This window comes from Colletes gigas, unplaced genomic scaffold (genome assembly GCF_013123115.1).
Source record: "Colletes gigas isolate AHSC1104 unplaced genomic scaffold, ASM1312311v1 Colletes_gigas_Sc00018, whole genome shotgun sequence".
Taxonomy (NCBI): Eukaryota; Metazoa; Arthropoda; class Insecta; order Hymenoptera; family Colletidae; genus Colletes; species Colletes gigas.
The window spans coordinates 304,067-329,689 of NW_025106647.1; the positions used below are offsets into that span (position 1 = coordinate 304,067).

At 31.8% G+C, this 25,623-nt stretch overlaps 1 protein-coding gene across 2 annotated transcripts; it reads right to left on the bottom strand.

The window, feature by feature from the left end:
* Positions 1–113: 113 nt before the first annotated feature.
* Positions 114–20,525, bottom strand: LOC122400539. 2 transcript variants are annotated; one of them, XM_043402065.1, is made up of 13 exons: positions 14,977–15,389; positions 12,120–12,182; positions 11,204–11,502; positions 7,878–8,225; positions 7,293–7,587; positions 5,341–5,482; positions 3,398–3,591; positions 2,576–3,236; positions 2,273–2,433; positions 1,980–2,135; positions 1,729–1,858; positions 720–1,561; positions 114–530 (listed from the first exon to the last, which is right to left on the bottom strand). In XM_043402065.1, the coding sequence occupies exons 3-13, from the start codon at positions 11,254–11,256 to the stop codon at positions 396–398; spliced, it is 3,117 nt and encodes a 1,038-aa protein (XP_043258000.1). In that variant the 5' UTR covers positions 11,257–11,502; positions 12,120–12,182; positions 14,977–15,389; the 3' UTR covers positions 114–395. The 2 variants fall into 2 exon arrangements, with proteins under 2 accessions (XP_043258000.1, XP_043258001.1); XM_043402066.1 differs by lacking the exons at positions 1,980–2,135; positions 11,204–11,502; positions 14,977–15,389 and adding an exon at positions 20,349–20,525.
* Between the last annotated feature and the right edge of the window lie 5,098 nt (positions 20,526–25,623).

The window sequence follows — 25,623 nt, forward strand, 5'->3', positions numbered from 1 at the left end:
TAACTAAAAATTTATATTAAAAACGTTTATTTTTGTTACTTTTTTTATATTTTTCATATAAATGGTGTTATTTATTATGTACATTTAAGTTTTACATGAAGTATGTTATGGTGTTTTAAATCTTATAGTACTCTGCAGTAATTGATCATATATTTTACACAACATAAAAATACATACTTGTGTACTAATTGACATATGTCAAGTTACAAAATATATGAATATTTTTGGAAATGAACATAAAATACTTGTAGGTGCTTATTCTTCAGTACTGAGTATTCCAAGCGTATTGGAACTTGATGATCATGTAATATTTAATGTATTTTTTAAAAGTAAAATTTAATAAATTAACCATAATATTGAATAAAGGAAACGATATTTAATTTTTGTATAGTACCCTAAATTTCTGATAAATCGGATAAGAAATCCTCGTCAAATGATAAATCTTTATCTAACAAAACCATATTAACGTTCAAACTGTCGCCGAATTCATCATCTATGTATAAGTCTTCAACAGTGCTGTCTGGAATATCCTGTAACAAATATAACAATTAGGAATGTGCGGTTTACCCGAAATTTGGATTCGGGCACACCACTAATAATAATACATAGTCGTAGTATGACAAATGTAATAAACTTTATCGTTATTTATCTAAAACATAAAAATTATAAATGTATCTAAAAAGAAATATTAAATAGCCCACGTATAATGGTACGCTTACCCCTCTCCGTATAGGTAGCTTCCCCAACGCTGAGTTATTAGCCAGTCTTAACTGGCTCAATGCTGCTGGTAAAGAACGTCGCCTTGGTAAAGCACATGAATGACACGATTTACAATTTTTAACTTTGGATGAGTCATTTAGAAACATTAAATTAAAGTTCGTCGATTGGGGATGGTTTTCGTCCTCTTTAATTTTTACCTGACTCTCGGTATTACTTTGCTTGTCGGTCGTGTTAAAACGTTGTATGTTTTCCAAAGGTTTCACTTCTTCCTCAGCAGTGCTTCCTTGATTACTAAACAATTCTTCAATCTTCTTTTCTAAGTTTGTGTCATTATAGGAACTATTAATGCATTCGCTCGATACTTCAGCGATAGATTCGCATACGAAATTTCTGCTGTATGTCGTCTCGAATGAATGAGATGGATTATCATAATTATTAAAATTGATGTTGTCATTTTCGAATTTGTTTTGGAGTTTGTTATCATTTGTCGTTTTATCCACTATGTTATTCTTACTATACAAAAATATTTTGTCTCTCTTCGTCGACCTTTCGATACTTTTTATTTCCTCGCCGTTATCGTTCGCTCCCAAATTGTACATGTTTTCGAAAATGTTTTTGGAGCCTGGACTATCGCCTGGCGTAACTTCGAAGTCTTCGTATTTTTCAAATAGAGGAGACGAACGCATTTCATCGGAGTTTGGCGTGCCAGGGCGTACAATTTTCGTAGCACGATCTAAAGCGTCTTTCAAAATCTGCATTGGTTTGCTTTGGGGACTACTAACAGTTTCCGTTGAATCACTCCTATGCTCAGAGACTGAGCCTTCTTGGCTGGCTTCTGTTTCTGCAGTTAATTATGTTATTATAATTAGAATTTTGAATTACGTTAAAAACAAGAAGGCATTAAAATATGGAAGTATTATAATCTAATAATGTGTCTAAAACAGTTAAATAATAATAGTATCATTTAATTATAGCAAGAATGAACGGAAATAAATCCTAATCTATTACCTTGTTCTCGTCTATTTAAAATGTATGTATTGTCGCTTTTTGTAGAGTTTGTGTCTGTAGTTTCAATCTTGCTAAAGGTATTAGTAGAAACCGTATCATTATCATTTGTATCCTGTACACTGTAGTTTATCTGTTATAGAATAATTTAAAATGACAATTATTTTTAATTCGTTTCACTACATTTTCATCTTACTATTTACACTATTTTTTGTTAATGTTATAAAGTTAGTATTAAAGAAGCGAGTTCGTACCAGTTCATCATCATACGTTTTTCTCATTTTCGACAAACAAATTAACTTTTCCTTTCTCCATAAAGAAGTTTCGAAAAAGCTTTCTGGGTCGGAATTTAATACTTGTGGTTGAATGATCGCGCCCTTAATACTCTCCGGTGTGTGTAAGTAAGGTATCTTTAATGTAAATTAATGAATTGAGTCATTAATGTTGTTGTCTGTTATTGTACAGCAAAGGATTAATAGCAGTAGAGGTATTTAAATGCATTCATTTAGGTGTATTCTCTATACATATATTTCTAAAAAAAGCATACCTTCCGACATTGTTGGAACGACGATTTCATACAAGACGGATCATATTGACCAGGAGATTTATTGAATTTCGGCTCTAAGCTAGTTTTATGACTAGCCGGTTTATGCGGTTCATAGTCTTTGCTCTTTATTTCAGTCATTATTATGTTCTTAGTCTTTGGACCTGATACAATATTTAAAAAAATACGGTAATTAAACTTGACTAAAAATCATTAAGAATAAAGTGGTCGAATTCTATTCAAGGGTTACGAGTATTGGGAACAAATATGCAATTAATCGCCACTGTGCGTCGTTATGGTACATACTTGTATTTTCAAAATTGGGTGACGAGTCGTTCCCGTAAAAGAAATGCTCTCGTTTGTTCGCCAATGTTTCCTTCAACTGTTTCAAGTTGGATCTCGCATCTTTGAAGGACTCGTCGTCGGTGGATTCTAAGATGGAAGAGGAATACAAAGTGCTTTTGGATTCCATGTCTTCTTGCGGTGCCCTCACCTTTTTGTACTCGTAGTTCCACGGTTGCAAAGCTACTTCAGAGTTATTTTCGAAATTTTCTTCATTTCGAATGCCGTCCGATGCTTCTAAATTGCAACTGGAGCGACTGTCTTTCCTATAATTTTTCTGCACGCTGCAATATAAGTTCGTGTCTTTTTTAAAGTCGTCTTTGGCGACGCGTTTCACGTCCTCGGCGCAGAAGTTTACTTGTTCGTTGAGCGTCACCGCTTTTAAGTTTATATTTTGCTTGGGCGTCGATTTTTTTGAACATAAATACTGTTTCGTCGGTGATTCGGAGTTTATCGCGGAGAATGACAATTGTTTGGCCGAAGCGCTTTTGGCTAGCCTTGAACTCTTGGTTTTAGGCGCTGCTACGAGAGGTTTCGTTGTTGTCAAAATGAACGTTTTTCCGTTTTCGTTATTGTTGTTTGTGTATTGGTCGATGTACACAGACTCTTCGTCTTCGTATTGCATCTAGAGATAATACGTTGGACCTTGTATAGTACATTTTAAATATAGCAGGAGTTGCCTAATGACTGTTTCTAGAGTATCTTTCAATTATTTTATGTTCATATTACAATCGTTAGAAGATTAAATTGATATTTTTCTAAATGAGTTAATTCATTGTTAGTCACCTCTAATCTTTGAAGGAATCTACGCATTCGATTCATATCCAGTGTTCTTTTATTGACATCCAGTTGCAGTCCAGCTTCTAATAAATTATTAAGCAAAGGCGGGAAATCGTATAAATCCATAATGACACCACGTTTCCAGTGTGCGTACTGTCTGTCCACATCTATTTTGCTGTATCCGCTCCATGGTACGTGCGCTATTCATCAATGAGACATCATTTTTATAATTCTTATTTATTACGTAAAAAATACTGCATAATTTTTAAACGGAAACTGAAAGTTTACCGTTGCTTTTGAGCAGAAAATGAAACAAGAAAAGATTACTAACTGAACGAACTAAAATGTTGTACTTGTTATAATTTTTATTATAACAAATTTATCATTTTTAATTAGAATCTGTTAAATTATGGATTTAAAAAAGGGAAAGTATTTGAATTTATTTGTAATGATTAAATATAGGCACACAACATTTCAAGCAACAATTTAATTTAAATTTCTGAAAAATATTGTAAGCTTTTAAGTGATCACAGTGATTACGAAATTTTGTATATCGTGTACAAAAAAAAATCGAATGCCCAGGAAAATTGATCTTTTGTTAAATTAATTCATATAAATCTCAGCGAACGTAATTTCATTTCCTCATCAGCTCCAAACCTGTTTCATTTTTATACTAAGATTCTAGCGGAGTTTCTAATTTAAAAGGTAATATCTTAATGGTTCAGGTTCAGCCGAAGAAATCTATATCACAGATTCCTCGAATGTTTGAACTTTATTAGAGATCGTTAAACAATTTCAAGCCACGCTTGTCTTGTTCAGTAGACATATTAAACACAGATGTTTAGAACCTACGGAACCTTCATTTTGCTTATTATACTGGAAATGTTATCTGTAATTTGCGTTTTTATTAGTGGTAAATGAGAAAATAATTAACGATAAAACTTACAAAGAAAGATTACAAAATTATTATTATTTCGCGTAATTAATTACTTAATATACACTGATCAGTCAATCGTCACAAAAATTAGTCGATAATCGTAAACTGTACTTGTAATTTGTAAATTGAAATCAGTTATTTGTAATCATAAAATGAAAGATTATATCCAGTTTTTACTGCAACTAGTGATATGCATAGAAAATAATAATGGTGGAGCTCAAGATTATGTATGATATGTAGTTTAACAAAAATACCATAGCTTTTGTAATAATTACCTTCAGACAGATATTTCACGATGTATCGTATGCGATTTTATATATTTATAATAATCACTTTGTAACAGCTTGATAACTCTACGTCTATAGCTCTCTTCGAGCGATTCTCTTATGCAATGATAACAAAGTACAGGTGTTATGTAAGATATCAAACGAATTAATTAGCAAACGTTATAGTAGCAACAGGCATTTTATTTGTATTTAATTTTTCGATTGGTACGTTACATGTAAATTACAAAAATAATTCACAAAGTGATTCATCTTTGGTAATTTATGTTTATTTTGGATTTAGTATCATAAAAACGTTTACTTCGTATACACATAATTTAATTTCCTGTTATGATTTAGATATTAGTTAAAAGGAAGAAAAATTTACGATAATTTAAAAAAAATTAATATCCTCCATCCAATTGTTATATTATCACATATATTCCATCTTCATTTACTTATAAACAAAGTAACATAATATGTCATAACTTCGGGGATGGATTCGGTAAATTGTTATTTGTAAACAAAAGCCATTTTAATAGCTTGTAATCATTAATTAATAACCAAAATCATTTTATACGAAAAATATAATATAGTTATATTTCAATTTTTTCTCATTTTGATTATAACTGTTACGATTTCTGGTTTATATTAAATATGTATATGCGTTTGGTTATCAGGATGATCCGTCGTTTAGTGGGTTAAAGCAGCTGCGAGGAATTCTGGAAATAATAAAACTTTACACTTACTTGTACACATTTCCCAAATCAACAAGGTAAGCCCGTAAACATCGCTCTCTTTGCGTGGTTCACAACTGTGAAAAAGTTCCGGTGCTTGCCAACGGAAGATCTCGGTCCTTAAACGTTCCTTGTGTTCCCTATCCGGTTTAGGCTGTGACGAAATCATAAAATAAATTAATAAACAAATAAAACATTAATGGAAGAAAGATAAGTAAACTTTTACAGTGACTTATAAATGATTTATAAAATTATTAGGACCAACAACAATATGGAAAATATACTAAAATAGACTCTGAAGATTTTCTTCACGATTGTGCAAAAGTTATTGTAACTTTTATTTATTCACATTACATTAAAAATTGGATATTGAATATGTTCACTAAAATAATAACGTCAGTATGTTGGCACGCGTATATTGCAATGAAAATTGTATCTATGAAAATAAAATTGTGCGAACCGGGTGTGAAAGTCTATTGAAGATTGTGTAAGGTACACAGAATTCATTCTCGAACCTTTATACGTGCGCCAGACAAATTATTTCTCACTGTTTGTTCATTACATACTTTCTTGTGTTTCACGAATATTATGTACTTGGTAAAATAATAGTGTTGACATTTTTTCTGTTTTGTTACATGCTGCTTGTCTATGTTAACAATCGAGAGGCATTTAAATTTATTCGTCTGTCCAGACTTAGTTAAATACTGTGCACTGTTTATGATTAGAGCGTATTTCCATGGCTTAGCCGGTGAACGTAATTAAGAACGTCACGGTGGAGTGAATTTATTCAAAAATGAACATTTTGTGAGAAACAACGCTGACAATTTCCTGTTGCGAAGTACCGTTGGGCGCGCCAGTGAAAAGACGGATATGACGTTATATCCACACAATTTCAGCTGCTTGCAGATCGCATAAAATAATTAGAGGATCTCGCGTCTGGAGAACAAACTAAATACCGAATTCTAGAAAACGCGGAATGTACTCCGTAGAATATTAAGTGAACTTTGAACTTGTATAAAATTAATAGGAGAGTTACCAATAACCAGTGCTTCGAACTTATGTTTTTTTTATTATTTATTATTTTTAAATAAATGTGTTTCTTTATAAAAAAATTCATGTAATTTGGCAAGATATATGTAAATAATGGTGCAAAGCGTGAAACTGATATTTTAAATAGTTTTTCTTTCATAAAATTCCAAATATCACCTACATTTTCCTCTTCCAGACTATAAAAAAAAACTACTAAAAATAGACTACCTTCTTAAGTAGGTGATGATCCGTTAATAATTCTGAATAACGCGTATGTATTTAGAATCCAGGTACATTTGCATAACAGTAAAGTAGTTTTTTCAAAGCATGATCATAGGAATTTATTAGGGTCTATATGTATGTATACATATACATATACTTAAAACCTATTACGTCATTAAAAACTTCTAGTTTAATGTATGCCACCGCGTAACTTATTCATGCTGTTTATGACAAACTTGAACAACGAGATTAAATCTATGATACAAGCCCACGCATTTTTTGCACTTTCAAGTAAATTCTTTTTTGATTTCGTCGACTTTAACTGACCCTCTTGAACGTGGGCCACCTTCGATATCAAAATTGCAGGAACGAAATTTTGCGAACGAGTTTTGGCACTACCATTCTGTTAACAGCGTTATTACCTTTTCGATAATAAAAAAAGCAAACTATGCCGAAAATGCAGCTTCTGATTTTCCATATTTGACGGGACACTAAGTAACACAATTGTACAAAAACAAACAAAATTTTTTACAAACAAGCCTTGAAGTGTCAGCTGTGAAAATATATAATGAAAATACGGATTGGAATAAAGTTGGCTGGTTAAAGATACAATTAACGTCTCTGTTGATAAGAAAACGAAACTACTTTCTGAACAACCCAATAGATTAGAAATTAAAGCTCAATGTTCAAAGATAGTAAGTTTATTTACTTACTCTTCCAATTTGCATGGCCAGTTCCCACCCACCAAGTTTTACATTGCCACTGGAAGTCAGATAGACGCAATGGGAGCTGATGGCACTGTGCACATACCCGCGCATGTGTGTATGTCTTAAGGCATCGGACAGTCTTCCTCCGCATTTAGCAATGCCTTGTATCGATATTCGTTCACCCTGATCGTGTATATAGTGGTAGAGGGTGCAATCAACGGATTCGAAAATGGAAACTAAACCATGGTCGTCTGTGTGCGTGGTGGCCATCAACAGTAGCACGTTTGGATGTCGAATTTCCCTGTTGCATACGTTGCATATTCGTAATTAAATTACAAATTGTATTATTAATACAGAAAACGAGGAACGAAAATAATGAAATATTATTATGCATCGCAAGTGAAATTATTTCATTTGTTTTTATTTTCTGCTGCGTTTCCTCTATACCATTCTCTTCGTTATGCCGAACGGAATTGTTAAATGAATAAAAATGAAATAAAATTTAATTTACTGAGGTAATAACTACTGCAATAAATACTGCATATACAGAGGCAATAACAATGCATTTTTCTTATATTGATTGATACGTACGAAAGTACATCCAAGTCAGCTTTCACGGCATCTTTGCAATCCGGATGCGTGTGCCTCTTCAGAGAAACTCTGGTATTTTGCCATTCAGCAAAAATTAACTCCAGGTATCGGTCTTCCGTGCCAGGTACCCAACCGATTTCGAAAATCTCCGAGGCTAGTATGTGTGGTACTCCGGGTACGATCGGTTTTGATTCTTGAGCTTTGAGTTCATTGTCGCATTTGTTGTTGTTTGTTTTTACCAAAAAGTCGCGTCTTGTTTTATCAGGACTGCACAGTGAGTCTGTTTCCACGTCGTCCGAGTATCGTCTGCGGTCTATGAAAGCTTGCAAAGCATTACGATAAGATTCGCTAGAAACAGAATGATTGATAAATAATTAATCATTATTTATTTTCATTTCAAAGTATCGACGTAGTATACAAAATGATTCAAATTTACTTCTATCTTATACTATACATATAATATACATATAAGACGTCAATTTCTAACTGTAAAAGCGTCTTTTCTACTATAATTTGCTGGTGGTGGTCAGTGAATTTTCAGATGAAAATAACGCATCTTATGCAGGGTGTTCGGAAACCTCTGGAAAAAATTTTAATGGGAGATTCTAGAGGCCAAAATAAGACGAAAATCAAGAATATCAATTTGTTGATTGAGGCTTCTTTAAAAAGTTACAAAAAAATTAAATTCAAACATTTCAAATCATTCTAGAAAAATTATTTTCGGTTGCGGAGGTCAATTATAATAAGTTTTGGTGAATAGATATACCTCCGAAATCCTATGCACTTTCGAGAAAAATATTCGAGTAGGTGCTGAAATTTTTCAACGAAATTAAAAAATTTCAAATCGTTCTAAAAAAATTATTTTTGGTTGCAGGGGTCAATTACAATCATTTTTGGTCAATACACATGCTCTCGAAATCCTACGCACTTTCGAGAAAAAAATTCTATACCGAAAATATAAATCTGGCCAGAAATGCTACCCCAAAATTTATTGTGTGGCCGGAAGTGTTTCCCCGAAATTTCATGCGTATGTTTAAAAAATCATAACTTCTGGACGGATTGAAGAATTTTAATGACTCAAAATTCAAACAATGCTTATTAACGGAGCTCTAGAGCCCCCAGAAAATGGGCCGAAAAAATACATTGGATGTAAGATCTACTCGCAGATTGCCGTTCTACAGGCGGAACTTTAAACGTTAATAACTTTTTAACGAAGCCTCAATCAACAAATTAGTATTCTTAATTTTCGTTTTATTTTGGCCTCTAGAATCTCCCATTAAAATTTTTCCCAGGGGTGACCGAACAACCTGTATAACAGAATAAAAATTAAAAAAATCTTTCCTTAGTATTATATTACAAAAACCGCTCGAAAGAAATTTAAGTTTATTCAATTATTTATATAGTTTCATCATCATTGTCATGTTTCATTTTGCTTCTGTTAAAAATAATATAAAATTGTAAACGATATTGAATACTAGTAAATAATTATTTATGATTTAATAATATAATCTACACCAACAGAAAATCTATGCTAGTCAGTGTATGAAGTGTATTTATAATTTATTTATTACTATTTCTATTCGATAAATAATCCAGTTTACATTAATTATTTATTTATGCAAGTGTATACACAAAAATGTTTATAGAATGTAATGTAAAATGAATAATAAATATATTTATTTAAGATTACATCATTTTTCATTTCAATTTTTAAACAATAAATACGCTTATAAAATTTATTACACATGCAATAATTGAATTCTATTCTGAGGGTGCGATATAAATAACATATCTTTAATCGAAAAATAGATTCAAATAGACACTATCTAAAAAGTAGTACATATATGTATAACATTATTGTACAGGGTGTTCCCCATTTTTCCATACACACTTCAGTAGTTTGTTCTACAAGTAAAACTAAGACTAAAATGTTATATAATAAAAAATTCATAAATGCTTTGTTAAGAAGTTATAACAAAAATATGAACTGTGAAACTCGGTTGAGATTCAGGACATTAAAGTCAGAAAAAAAATGTATAATATAATAAATTTAATCTTTTGTAAGCATTCGATATCGTGAGTTTCTTTGTAATTTACTGAACATAAACTTGAACCATAGTTCAAAATTTTATGACAACAAAAAGTTATCGAAAAAAGAATACTTCAGCACCCAAGATAAAAATTTTTTCGTGCCTCGATTATCAGTTGCTCTCTTTAAACAAAATTTTAGTAAATAAAAACCATCACATTTCATTATTTTGTCACACTTTAGTCTTATTTTTGTTTGTAGAACACACTGCTGAAGTGTGTACGGAAAAATGTGGGACACCCTGTATATTGCTTCGCTGGTAGGGAGAAATGGTTGAGAACCGCTGATCTAATACACGTAACTTCAATTTAAAACAGTATAATAAACGACATTTCGATAACCATGGCCTTGAAAAAAATATAATTAGAGCAAATACGCTATATATATACTGTTGCAGGGAATTTATTGATATACTTTAGGATAAACAATTATAAAAAATTATAAATTATAGTTATAAAAAAACATTGTTATATTTATATCTTTTTGGAATTTTCAAAATAAACACTCATTCAATTGTATTTGTTTTTATTCCAGAATAAACATATTATTGAGTAACTTATAAATTATATAATATTATTAAAAAATAGTAATAAGTTAATTACCTATTGCATAAAAAATGGTACGTATTTAATAGGTATTATCGAAAATATTTACCATCGTTTGAATTATTTTCAAATTATTTCAAAACATCAGTAGAATAAATTATATTTGAGAAACACTGTCTTTCATTTGACAAAGTTGATATTAGTGTAATATTTAACTTGTCCAATTTAGTAAATATGTATTTGTCAACATCTTTAACCTCCATAATTCATTATAAAACTTGTAACACAATTTATGAAAAACATTGCACAATAATATCATTGAAATGATATTTATTGATACTTGCCTAAACTGGAAGGTTGAGAGTCACTTTAAAATTACAATTTGTTATGACAATGCAACAAAACTACACAAGACAAAACAAAAGACAGACATTGTTTTCGTGAAACACTAAATAATACACTATTTAAAAACAACTATTTAATTTAAATATTCTACACAGGAATGAAATTATAGAGGTATTGGTCACCTACAGAACCGAATAAACATTGTAACTAAGGGAAGAATAAAGCATGATGCGGCCTCGATTAGAAGAACCACAGTGGGCATTGTCAGTTTGAATTATTCTTTGCATTACACGCGACCAAATAGGTTAAGACGTTCATCGCTTTCGTTCGTAAAATGTAACACTTACGAGACAGCTCGTTCGCATTTCTTTTCCCGTCGCTTTGTTTCGTTGTCTGTCATTTTTCAGATGAAAAGTGTCGACTTCCGCTTCGAATCGAAAAATTATCCCTCTAACCATTTGCAGGATAATTTAATACTGTTGGTATCACGTAAATTATATCGAATTATCGATTGTATATCGCTGAAGATGCTAATCAAGCTGCGCTATTGGTCACCGCCGAATTTCTCGAACTGTGATTGGCACGTCGTAAAAATCAAGTCGTTAGTTGCCGGCTGATCCGTTTATAGTGCAGAGTGTCACTTTACCTGATTGTAATGATATATTGTAGAAACTTTTTCGTGTATTTTGATATTCGAGATAAACGAGTGCCTTCGAACGCAAATAAACAATGTGTAAGTGAATACGACAAACTTTTATGTACATAGATATTAAACTTCGAAACAGTAGCTTCGATATACGGTTAACTAGAAGCCCTAACCAATATACGAGACAATTTTATGGACACCGATAGACGCTTGTAATACGTGAACAATTTCCCGCGGAAGGTGTGGTGATAATGATCGCTATTTCTTCGTGTTCAACGAGGTTTGACATTATTACAATGAACCGGAACCCAACCTAACATTGAACTTTTGAAGGGAAAAATACAAGTGTTACGCGCCTGTGAAACTCGTACGTGTAACATGTGAGTACATTTCATTTATTCTGTTGAACGTTGAAGTTGATTTACAGGTGCCACGTGCTTATATTATCTTAGAACATGTAAGTAATACATTTACTGCATATTATCTACGAATAAATAACATGCAACTGTAAAAATGTGCATTCATAGCGTAGCAACACAAAGTTAATATTACGATGGCAAATAACATACACGAAAATTAGAAATGTTATGATTCATTATAAAATCGTATTTTCTTACTTGTTCAAGTCACACTGCTTCTGTGCTAAATTCCATCCATTTCGTTCTCTTTGTATGACATCCCTAAAACAACAAAAAAAACACGTTTCCGTTATGTGTCTTTATTTATGATGTCTGTGTTGCTCTGTATTGGATTCTGTTTTAATTATATGAATTGAACCATATTTTTTCGAATATTCACTTTTTACGATTTTTTAAACAATTCTATCACTCTGAGAATAATTGAAGCACTTTAAAAAGCGATTAGATGATGACGTTCGTCTCTCGATTCTTGCGAAATTTGTTAGTTCCACGGAATTGTACTTTCTTTGAATCCTTTTTTCAAACAGGAACATGCATAGGTGAGTCATTGAAAATATTCAATTTTAGGTTCTTTCTTGTTAGTATTTTTAATCGTTTTGATAATATAGAATTACAGAATGTTTTACAGGAAATCGTATATTATACAACGTTTCGCGTTAAGATATGTTGCTTGTATCTATTAGACTGAACGTACGAAAATAGACTTACGATTGGCGAAATCATGCAAGTAAGAGGCACTTTCTTCAATTGAATTTAAACATTAAGCAGAGTTCGGTTAGGAAATCCTAGCAACCGATTACCAGAACAATCCATTAAACTCTGCTCAATTGTTAAACTGAGTGGGTGGAATTGATCCTAACAGTACTGGGTTTTCTTAGTTTCCCAATGTTCTCTGTAATTATTATAATTTTTATTCAACCGAATAATAATTACTATAATTATACTTTTCATTTATAATTTATTAGTTATCAACTTAATCTTACGCGATTCGCTTAATTAATTAGGCTAATGTAATATATTTATATAATATACAGAGTGTTCGGCTACCCCTGGGAAAAATTTTAATGGAAGTTAAAGGATACTAATTTGTTGATTGAGGTTTCCTTAAAAAGTTATAGAAACATTTCCGACCACACAGTATATTTTCGGTAAAGAACTTTTTTCTCGAAAGTGTGTAGGATTTCGAGAGTATGTGTATTGACCAAAAATGATTGTAATTGACCCCTGTAACCAAAAATAATTTTTTTAAAATGATTTGAAATTTTTTAATTTCGCCGAAAAATTTCAGCACCTACTCGAATTTTTTTCTCGAAAGTGCGTAGGATTTCGGAGGTGTGTCTATTCGCCAAAAATTACTAATTGACCCCCGCAACCAAAAATAATTTTTCCAGAACGATTTGAAATTTTTTAATGTAATTTTTTAATAACTTTTTAACAAAGCCTCAATCAACAATTTGATATTCCTGATTTTCGTCTTATTTTGGCCTCTAGAATCTCCCATTAAAATTTTTCCCAGGGGTGGCCGAACACCCTGTATAAAGTTTTCTGTGGATATTTTAACAAAATTTTAATGTAATTAAAACTGCCACATTAAGTGAATCATCCTGTATATTGGATGTCGAGTATTTTGTTAATGCGTTTCAGATTATCGAAAACGTAATAAGAAAATTGCATATTAATGCTGCACATCCTATGACCGCGTTTCATATTTGTGCTAGAAAATAAAATAACAGGTTAGATTAATTTTTATGCAAATACCTATAACCAGTTTTCTATTAACGTGACTGTGTATCGATGAAATAAGAAGGAATATGTCAAGATTTAATATTTTTGTAATTTTCAATTTTCTCTAATAGCTGATATCTATATTTATCCTGCGACATAAATTCTTCTTTGAAGGCAACTTCCGATGTTGGCGATTCTTATCATATTTAATTTCTTCAATTATTATTCAACTTTATTATCTTCGTCATATCTGAAATATTAGAGGTGTATCCTCTATCATTCGATAAAATTATGACCGTGCTCTTATCTATTTAATTCGTAACTACTTAATCGGTTTTTAAAGAAAACGTAATATTTGATACATTTTTTATTTAAAGTAAATGAAAGAATTCAAGAGTTTCTTAAGAATAAGTTAGTAAATTATATTTTTCTTTTTTTTTGTATAAAGTAATTCACGGCATAATAATGTAATTGGAGTGCATAAATTTTGATTTTCACTAACTGAATTAACTCAAGTAGAAAGACGAGCCAAACTAAACAAATATTTTGATAAAAATTTTATTTTTAATTCTACTGTAAGGTTGAAAGTAGGGAACCGATTTTGCAACAATATTATTCAAGTTCATTTTGCATGGCAGAAATGAAACGGTAGTCCTTGAATGGAATACCCGTTAGAATAATTACATATTTACATATATTATAATGTTTAGATTTCTAGTACAGAAGTTTTGTAGTCAGACGTAGAACGAATAAGGATAAGTTTTATTTCGTTTACTAGTTTTTTAATATAATTTATTACGATAATCATTGTGTAAGAAAGAAAATGCTTTGCATAGAGGCTAACAGTCTACAACTGATTTTGCTCTCTTATACTGATTCTGAACGAGACATAACTATTAACAGAGAAGGTACATATATGTATAGCGCATTAGTATGCTCGAGATGCCTTTATTATGGACTCGTGGAGCAACAACTGACCTGCCACTATTCTCAGATCTCCGTCGTCACAGTTTCATTAACAGCAATTACACATAGACTGTATGTAGTGCACATTATATACTACAAAATAAAACGATCCGCGAATTTATCATAGCAATCGGTAGAAGTATCGCGAAACCCTATAGTAACAAAAATATCGCGTATACTTTCAAACAATTTTACTTTTCTTCTATCTTTAGTGTCTAAAATAGCAACATCGGTAAAACCCGGAATATTAAAGTCAAATAGAGTAGATAATAACATTATTTTTCTTTTCTTTAAAGCATAGTTAATTAAGAATTTAACAATGAACATTAGATGACATCAGAGTTGTTGATTCTAGCGTGCTCACCTTCAAACAGCAGAAGATCTCGTTCTTTTCGAGAGTAATTAACCCGTGTCTTCGATACGCTTGCACTTTTTTGGAACATTTTCACAGCAAATAAACAAGGCTACATACAAGGTTCAATGAAAATTTCTGAATTCTGCTTTATCGAACAAATCCTTTTTATTATCTTGTAGTCATATTAAAATGCTCTTTGTTAATCTATATAATATATAATAGATCACATGCAACTTCTACTTTTTCATTTTTAACGACTGTTAATTTTCCAGATTTAAGTTTTAAGTATCACGAATGTTTCAAAGTGACTTTCGATTTTAAAAGTCATCAACTTCAGCGCGCTTTTACTTCAAAGAGTAAATAAACTCCGTGGAAATTTCAACTTCTTAGAATCTGGTATTGTGAACGTTTCGTGCGAAACGCTTTGAAATACCGACTGATAAAAAGAAAGTTAACACACGGGACCGAATTCGAGCTATTAAATTCTATCAAAAGCGCGGTAACGCGATGCACACGTTCACTGTTGCACCAGACAAACTAGCGTAACCGAATATTATTTTATCGCAAATTGTGTCGCTGTTTTGGAGCGGGGAGACCGGTTGCAGCGACGTCTATGATAAAGCATAATTCAGTTGACGAGTTACGTTATAGGTGAAGGTTATCGAGATCGTGGCGGCTGATAAATAACACCGAAAACCGAGTTAAAACGTGTGCTCGAAATTTGTTATACAATCTGCACAAGCATAAATATATTAGTATAAGAAATTTGAACGTTTAGACTCTGAATTTTAAATGAAAAATTGAACAGATAAATTTATATTTGTCCATTTTGAAATATTTAATTCCGTACTTCAAATTTCAAATGATGGTTCCTTATTATTTATTTGTTATTCTAAAGTATTTAAATACAAAATTTGAACCAGAATTTTTTATTCTCTTCGGTATGTATAAAAATCTCTAAAAGAAAAATTTGATAACGATTTAGAATGAAATAAGTAAAAAGAACGATTGACATAATAAGAAAATAATAAAAATGTGTCTTTCGTAGATTTTTGATGTTTGAAAACTATAGTCGAAATGTTGAGATTTCCCTCGTGTACCAAGTTTTTTGTTTGGCTACACCACAAGCATTTACGTATATGTAGTAATCGTGAGAAAACCTGACGCGAAATGTCGGACTTTCAACAAAATGTAGAGTAAAACTACTTCAATCCGGATCGTTTAGGGATACAAGTATGTATGTGGTACAGTGTGTCCCATTTAACTCGACTACTTCAACACTATTTTTTGAAATTTTAACTTGCAATTATTTTTTATGCCAAAGGACACCTTTTGATCGAAATAGGTATGCATAAAACCGTTGTACAAATAGTGTTAAGTTCTCTTTGTTAAATTTTTCTTCCAAGAAGCAGATATTATGATTTAAGATTAGGTTGAAACTTTGCCTTTGAGCCTCTTGCTGTGTCTAGCTTTTTTGCTAATTATTCTTTTGTGACTACAATTGTACTCTTAAATATGAACGATAGAGGCATTTGATAAAAGTATTAATAATTTTTATGCGTTCATGTAGATCGAACCCCAACAAATTGTCAAGTATAAATTATAATTTTGGGAGATATTAGCAATGCTCTTACTTCTGTAGATTGTACATATGTGTTTGTACAGTACTACAGTTAATATCACGATGAACTTATCGACCTATTATAACGTAACTTTTGAATGACTGAACTTACGAGAATGATGTTTGGAAGTTTGAATCTATTTTAATTTTCGAAGATTACAAATGAGAGTTACGATAAAAAAAAATACTCGGAATTAATACAAAAATTTATAAAACTCCATTTTATTTACCCTTCTTAGGGCAGATTAACTGTGTGTCAGTTATAAGAAATAATTTCATTCAATTTTGCTCTCAGTTACGAGCCATTATTATATTTTTCATTTATTATTTATAAAACTATTTGAAAAAATATGAATTGTGTTTGTAAAACAATTACATATTAGTCTCAAAGACCATTTGAATACCTTTTCTAAATATACAAACAATTAAAAATAAAATTACAATCTCGATAATTGTACAATTCAAAATTCGTACAATTATCAAAGTAACCAACCCAATAAGACGAAACTCTAGTTACACAATATGACTTTATTACCTATGCTTTTGTCTTAAACAAAAGACATAACACTTATCAATAAGTGACCATCTTACCATCATAATGCAATAGACGAGTTTTGCATACTGTGTACCTATATTAGTGTTTTCCAAAGTATAAATATCAAAGGTATAGGTATTAATTTTGTTATAATTGTTCCTTTTATCATATTAATAGATTATTATTTAAAATTTATTTTAAACATAAACAATCTTCTTTTGGTTTCCATACCATATAAAATATCTTCATACATACTAGAGTTATTTGATAAGATCTGAATTATTCTAATCACTACAATATTATTACCAGTATTTTAACTACAATGTTCTGGATTGCAGTCTGTAATAAACAAAACTAGTTGCCAATGAATTCCGTGTTTCCCAGTTTTCCTTTCTTTTTCATTCGATTTCCTGGTACGATTATCGATCGTAGAACACTAAGCTGACCGGGAGATTGCATAAAGTTATTCCACTAGAATTCATTTTTATCGAAGGTATCAATTCCAAAGATTCCTTGTGAAAGTACTAACATTTGCATGGTTAATGGGTGCTAGTCGCTGCTTGGCCGTACGATGCGAAATGCAAACTAACTATATAGCTCTTTCTATTATATTCGTATGCTAAAATCGTTAGATTTCACAAACTTTTCACGCTTCGGTTCTTACAAATAAAACTATAGGTTTTCATTTAAAAATAATCATTATTCCCAAATTTAGATTTTAAAAATACCTATGCACTAATCTAATAAATATGTTTAGAAATTGTATACTCATTGTATTGCTCATTTGATAATGGAGAGTCGCAACAGAAGAAATTTTCTAATTTTCTCTGAATCGAGTGATTAATTCTTCGTAAACTATATAACTGTTCAATCTCAACAACTCGTGTGCGAATTATTTAAATTTCTCTTCTGAAAAAGATATATCTTTTGCGTTGTATCACTCTTATCGCAGATAATTATAGAGGTCATAGCACCTACATACGGTAGCGAGAGTTGTACAGCAATTAAAACAAGCTTTCGTAAATACACAAGACTGCGCTGTAGTAACAACTGCGACATTAACAATCCGACAGTTGGTATTTTATATGTTTACGTATTCTACTTTTCATGCAAACGTTAAATTCGGTTAATCGTTCTGTCGTGAAGTTACATAACATTATTTTTCTACGTTTGATAATATTTTATTGATAACATATGTTATTGGTTTTAATATTTCTCATAAATTCCACTGATCATTCTACTATTCCATTAAGCGTCTAAATAATAGGACACTTATAATATCTTAATTATTCTCTGATGCTTTTTGTAATCATTATCAAAGAGGAATAATTCTGTCACTTATTTTAATCGTTATTTTTATTGCAATTTTGTCAATCTTAGCCTTGATACTCTAGTAGCTAATTAGTTCTCATTGTCATGAACAAATCTCATTTCGTATTCCACTTATTATCCTAATTAATATTCGATGCTTTGATGTACTAGCATATTGTGAAAGTTACAAATGTGTTCATAAACACGTCTTAGCCACCTCTAAAACGGTATATTGTAAATAATTCCTGTTGTTAATAAAGTATAAACTATTTCACGTATCAACATTCTTGCAACATCGAACTTGTAATAAGAAAAATTAATTTCGTGAAAAAAGATGTTTAATAATTTTATATCGGTATTATTACATTTTTTAAAATCTTGTCGAGTGCCAAAAATACTCAGTTCATCGTGTTACAAATTTAAAATTAATTTTTTATTCGATTATAGAAAAAAATCACCTTCACTTTTTAAAACGGAGCCACTTATTACAGTTACAATCACATTAAAATGCACTTTTAATTAGATATTTACCAGATTTCCTCACGAATAGCAATGACGAATGTCAATTTAAATCACAGTATTTCATTTGTATTATAGAAACAACGAAGTTGATTTACTGAGTTTTGTTTATGTTTGTGCCGTGTTTTCAGTTGCCCACTCAAACAGTAACGGATGAAGTATCGAAACACACGATAGAGGACTTTTTGAAAATGTTACGAATAGAAGTATACGTTTAGGTTAGACAAATGTTTATAAATTCAACGAATTAATACGTTATTTGATAAACAGGCACTGAACGAACGGTTAATCATAACTAATAAAACTTTTCAAACTTGTCTACTTTGAAAACTTTTATCATTGTCGGCGCCAAACGAACTAAAACAAGAGAAACTCTTCGATGTACACCTAATTTATGTGGTAAATTAAATTCCACAATTTTGGTTAAACACAATCAAACAAATGTATTAAACGATAGGATTTCAGTTTAACAGATTATTTTAAAACGTATTTTCATCAAGGACACCAACGTTTTAGATGAACGAATTAGAAAAAGAAATTGGAATCCAAGATGTTATTATAGTAACGAAAGCGAGTCACAAATTGTTTTCATACTATCTGTTCAAAAAATTATAAAATAATTAGTTTTCTAAATATGCCTATTTAATGTATATGCTGTTTATTGATATTGTCTCGTCTTTACAATATGCATTCTTTATTTATTGATAGAATCGTTTCGTAATTTTCTGAAGAAGATTTACCATTAAGGTCAGAATGTCGAAACTATTGCTCTCAATGTCAACCAAACATGCGGATATTTAAACGAAAATTATTTGCCATGAATATAAAAGTGTATCGTTCGTTTCGTATTGAGAAATAAACAATGGCTTCTTGGAACCAGGTCCACTCTTTCTAGTATATAAATTCACATGAAATACTCGTGGTAAAGATAAACAAAAAACATGGTACATGAATGAGAAATCTATAAACGTTCGGGACAAGTGTATAAAATAGGAAACAATTGTTGTTTACAAATACTAACGAAACAGATAAGAAAAATAATGGTAAAATTACATTAATTTTCACGTTTCAGATTCAAACGATACGTTCTTTTATTTTTGTTGAATTAACACTTGCATTAAATGGGTATCTTTCTCTCCGTTGCCTCCAAGAAATTCTCCTTTAATTTCTAGAAGTTTTCACTTCATAGAAGTGTCTTATACCGAAGGGTAATACAGCGCCAAGTTCAAAACAATAACAGATTTTTATTCAAATACAGTATTTTTGTACCGATCGAATTACCAAAGTTTCGCAGAACTTCAGAGACCAATCTAACGCGTAAATCGAGGGCCTGCTTCTACGACGTCTTGTAACGGTCAAAAACATAACGAAAAAATGAAAGCAATAAACACTTACTTTTTAAGCCACTTCAGCATTCCCATAATGCCCATCGCGCACGTGGCGCATCTGCAGACCGCTCTTAGATAAGTTTTTGCGAATTGACAGGTAAGCACCACGACGTTGATAACTAGTGCGAGCGTGTGTTTTCCAACCGACGAGCGCGAATCGTGCCAATTCGCTTCCTTTTCGCGACTGACGGCGATCTGACAGGCGGCTGTGCTGCCACGACACTTCCTTCCGACACTTCTGACAACGCGACCACTCGGCCGCCTGGCACTCGCTACGAATCCTGTCCGCTGAACGATCGCTGCCCCACTACCGATGTCCTGGTAGAATATTCCGCGTCCTTGCGCCCCGTTCCTTCGACATACGATCAAGGACAAACGGATGTCAATAAGGTACATGCCCTCGTCATTACACGCGTAACAATATCGACTGCTCGAAATTAATAAACATTTTACCAATACACAATGATGCAGCCGGGTACAAAAGTAAGTGGACAGATAAACTTTATTTATTATATTTGTGTATCGTACATAGGAAGACCCAATTATAGGAAATATAGTGGTAGGTAACTGGGTATTGAATTGTTTGGGGTATACTCTAATTTATTTTGCAACACTTAGAGTTGCAGAATTGATTACTATTTTTAAATTTAACTTATTTCTGTTAGTATGAAAGGTAGGAAAAAATAACGACGTGGTATCTGACTAGCGAATCACCCTGTATGTATAAATTTTCTTGACAATATTGTTTATTTGAAGAAACAAGTGTTTCTTAAAAATATGAAACGAAGTCCTTCCCTTTTAAATAAAGTATATAATCTTGTACTCATTCTCTAGTTTGATAACTTTACATCTGAAGTGTTGACTATTTATAGGAAAATTCTATTCGAATTTGTGCCCCACCACCACCACCATACGTACAACAAATTTTTAATATCGTTAAAAGTTCATTAACTAGGGATTTTCTAGAATATGGTAAAATAAGGAAAACTTTCCAAAAGGCATTTTCAATTACATTTTGCTATGATGAAACCAGGGGTGACAAACTGGAGAGTCGGTTGAGGCTCCTTCTCTTACTTTTCTGTTTTGTACAAGCGTAGAAGAACTGCTCCCTACCCCACCCCCACTACGCCTAGTCTGCACAGTTGGAACGAAGGTTCGATGGGCATGTAATTAGCGTGGAACGTGATGATGGAAGAAGTGGTTGGCTGGTAGTGAGACTGTTGTGGCTCACGTCGAAGTTCGTCACCTTTGGTGTAGACTCTGTTGCAAGTATCTGTAACGCAGGTTGGTGCAATAAACGAGACAATAGTGTTCGCTATTCGCGATTGGTAGTTGAACTTAGCGATGGCAGCGATATCGATACTATCGATGATAAAATAGTGCACGGTTTAATTTCACACGATCTATACTCACTCTATTTTGCAATTTTTTTCATATTTCGGTCCACCTCACATGTGTGTATTAATATAACAGAAATTCTTTTACAATTTGTGCTTTGATGATTCGATCGTTGTCCTAGTAAAAATTAATTCTGTTTTCCATTTTGAAATATTTAAATATTTGTTTTTATCAATGTTGTCAACATATTTCTAGAACTAGATAGCCAGAATAAAGCCATATATTATAGGGTTGATGCATAATTATCCGGCGTTTTCTCAACAAATTTTATTTAACAAAATTAATAACAATGTTTGACAAAAACTTGTTTACACGATTATTCGGGAGCGTAGTCACCGTCTACTTCAATTACAGCTTCCCATTTGTTTGGCAGACGGTCGATTCCACGAGCGACGAAGACACGATTCTTAGAGACGATCCACGCTTTGACATCGGCCACCAAGTCATCCAAATCGTCGTAAATCTTATTCATTTGCCAGTTTTTCAAAGAGCGGTTGACGTGATAGTCCGTAGGTGTTTCGGTCGGTGGTATCACCTGATTTGAAACGGGCAAACCACTCCCTACACTGACTTTCGCTGATTGTTCCTTCGCCAAAAAGTTCGTTGAGATCGCGAAACGACTGTGCTGCTTTTCATCCTTTCTCGAAGTGGTAGAGCATAATATGGCGAATATTAATATGGTTTTCGACACGCATTTTTCTAAAACATTACAGAAGATTATTTTCATACAAAAATAATAAACAAAACGCTACTTTTCACTGATAAAAAACGAGCCGATATAAACGCCGGATAATTATGCATCAACCTTATAATACAGCAAACATGCTTCTATTTCCATTAGAATATACATATACGTACATACATATACATATAGGAAATTAAGTGATGGAATAATATTACTTTTACTGATGAGAACCAAATTAATAACTACGATAATGTGGGAAGAGCGAAACTACGGAAGAAATGGAAAGTAAAATTAAATCCAAACACAACCAATCATAAAATGCGATGGCCGATTTGTAATGGTGTGGTGGTGTATCTTTTCGCACGAGGTCGTTGAATTATTAGTTGTTGATATCGTTCTTGAGAAGGATAAAGTTTTACAGAAGATGATCACAGTAGTTTTTAAAAATAAAATAGAGTCTAAATTATTTATGAAAACTTTTTTGAGCTTCACAATTGTGTACAATTTTTTTTTTTCTGTAGATAATCGTTATATTGATTCTATAGATTATGGCCTATTAGAGAACAATGTTTAAAAATATATTGTAAAATTGCAAAAAATTAAATTGCTTTACAAAACATAAAATTTGATAAAGACTAAAAAAAAGTTCTCGTTTTAATGAAAAAAACTTGTTAAACCATAGAAAAAATTTAGTTAATAATGTATTAAAGAGGCTACAAGACGCGATAGATAGTAAAGGACATATGAAATATGAAAATAATACGTTTACTAAATATAGAAAGTGTAATCGAAGAAATATTCATTAAACTTTTGTTCAGCTAGTTTTTTCACTTGTTCCATTCTTTTAAATAAGACATACATTTTCTTTTATCTATGTTCGATTTTCTTCCTTCCAATACTTTACATAACGTATGTACGTGTTTATGAAAAATTTTATCGTGAAATATAGTCTCTTTTTATAAAATCATATCTTTTTAGTTATCTACTTAATATAATAAAATGTAGTTAAGCAAGGCAACGTCTGTAATAACGTTTCCGTAAACCTAACAATTTATATAAATAATAAAGCTTACCCAATGTACACGTCTGCCACATCCATCATTTTTGTGATCATTCTTTCTTACTGTCACGTGTTTCTGCTGTTCATTAAATATCAATTCGTCAATATTAAAGTCCAATGATAGGCTTCACTTTGAAGATGTCTCGTGTCGCGTATAGACGTATCACACCGTGTCGCACTTATCTGTGATCTTAATTGGTGATCGTTGTAATGATAAAATTGAACTCTCGTTAAAATAATCTGATTTTGTTCAATTTACAACTTTCGCATTCATTATTAACACGAGCATGGGAATTTAACTTGTTGTTAACATAGTGCGCGAAGGAACGTGCAATGTCGCATCAAACGAGTCGACTTCTGAAACGAGCCTCGATGGTAAACTCTGACGCAGTTATGGTGCGTTCAAGTTTGACAACAACTTTCGACTTTACTTAGCTTAACCACGTCTTTATCTATCGTTAGTCTCTAGCTACAATCGAGGACAAAAGGACAAGACACCCTATTAATCTGAATTTTCATACAATACTTTCATAAAATTCATTGTACATCTCTGTATAATAATTTTATTTCATTACCATTTAGTATCATCTTTTCTGGAAAATTACCAACAATTCCCACGGCATGTTTATTTATTTGCTTTTTAATGATATTTACATACTCTACAATATTATTCATCTTCAATAACTTTTAAGATACAATTTGTCCCAGTTGCTTGGAATACCCTATATGTATATGTATTCTTTATCAATGGAAATATTTAGCGTGATCGCGATAAGCGGATTTACTAATTACCATTTCTTTTGCATTGAAATTTTACTCTCTTAAATTCTACTTGTCGCAAACAATATACTTTATCTTGGTCTATTTCTTTTTCAAGAAAACAACATATAATACATTGATCCCTACAAAAAAATATTGTTTGTAAACTTGAATATATCAAGATTAAGGATAAAGCTTTTAACGAGTAAAATTTGTGGATCATAAGAGCAACGTTAAAAATTGTCTTGTTTTTAAGACCAACAAGGAGTTTTTCTTTCCCTAATTTTAGTGATATATTCTAATCAAATTTACAAATAGAACTGTAAACAATACATTGCACTATATTACATAAGTAGGTATAAATAAATCAAGATATGGTACATAGTTCCTTTATTCCCAAATCTGTTGATACATTTCAATACAATTGAATAAAATAATGCAAGACAGAGCGAAAAGCGTCGACGAAGATTAATGTATAATAAAATTTAAAGTAAGTATTGCAAAAGAAATATCAGTGAGACTTTCGTTCACTAGTGATATACATATTTATAAACACTACCGTTAGAACCAACCGAGCAATTAATCTGGCAACTCCAGCTTTTAACTACGTCGGTTAAACTCGTTTGGAAATTGCATTCCTAGACGATGCTCGTTATTCTGGAACTAGGAAGCTTTTTGTGGAATCATTGTCCGCAACGAAGTTCGTTTGATGTCAAGCCGTAAGGACAAGTAATGACACGTCTCTTTTCGCCCGCTCAATTCATGAGACCACCAGACGGCAATCAGTGTGATGAGTGATAACAAACAACAATTACTACGTGCAGTCTGCGGCAAAAAGAGAGAACTGGGCCATTGACGGCGCACGTGGGACGAACGGTACTTTGTAACTTGAGAGTGAAAATGCAGCTTGATTGTCGTTATTAAGCTACTGTATTCACATGCATGCTGCTGTATTTGTAGACATAGTGCTGTTCGTAATTGTTTCTACCGACTTTACGCTCCAGGAAGAATAGGGAAATTACATTCTTACAAGGAGAAAAGCAGATGTAGAAATTAAATTTGCCTACGAGCCTGAAATTGTGGATCTCAATGAGTTGCTTAAGAAAAATTTTTTAGAGATATGTCCTTACATTGATGTAGCCTTATAGACTAATGTGATAAAATAAGTCAAACAACAGTTAACTCTTATTCCCTGTTTTTCTCCTTTTTAGTATGAGCAGCATTCATTATATCAATCTGCCGGTATTGTACATATGTACATATAACTATATCGTTTTTCAAACATTTAGAAAGGTCTTTTGAGGTTGCCATTCATTTATAACAATTCGCGAAGCACAAAATTAATATTCTGAATTTTCTTTCATATACTATTAACATACT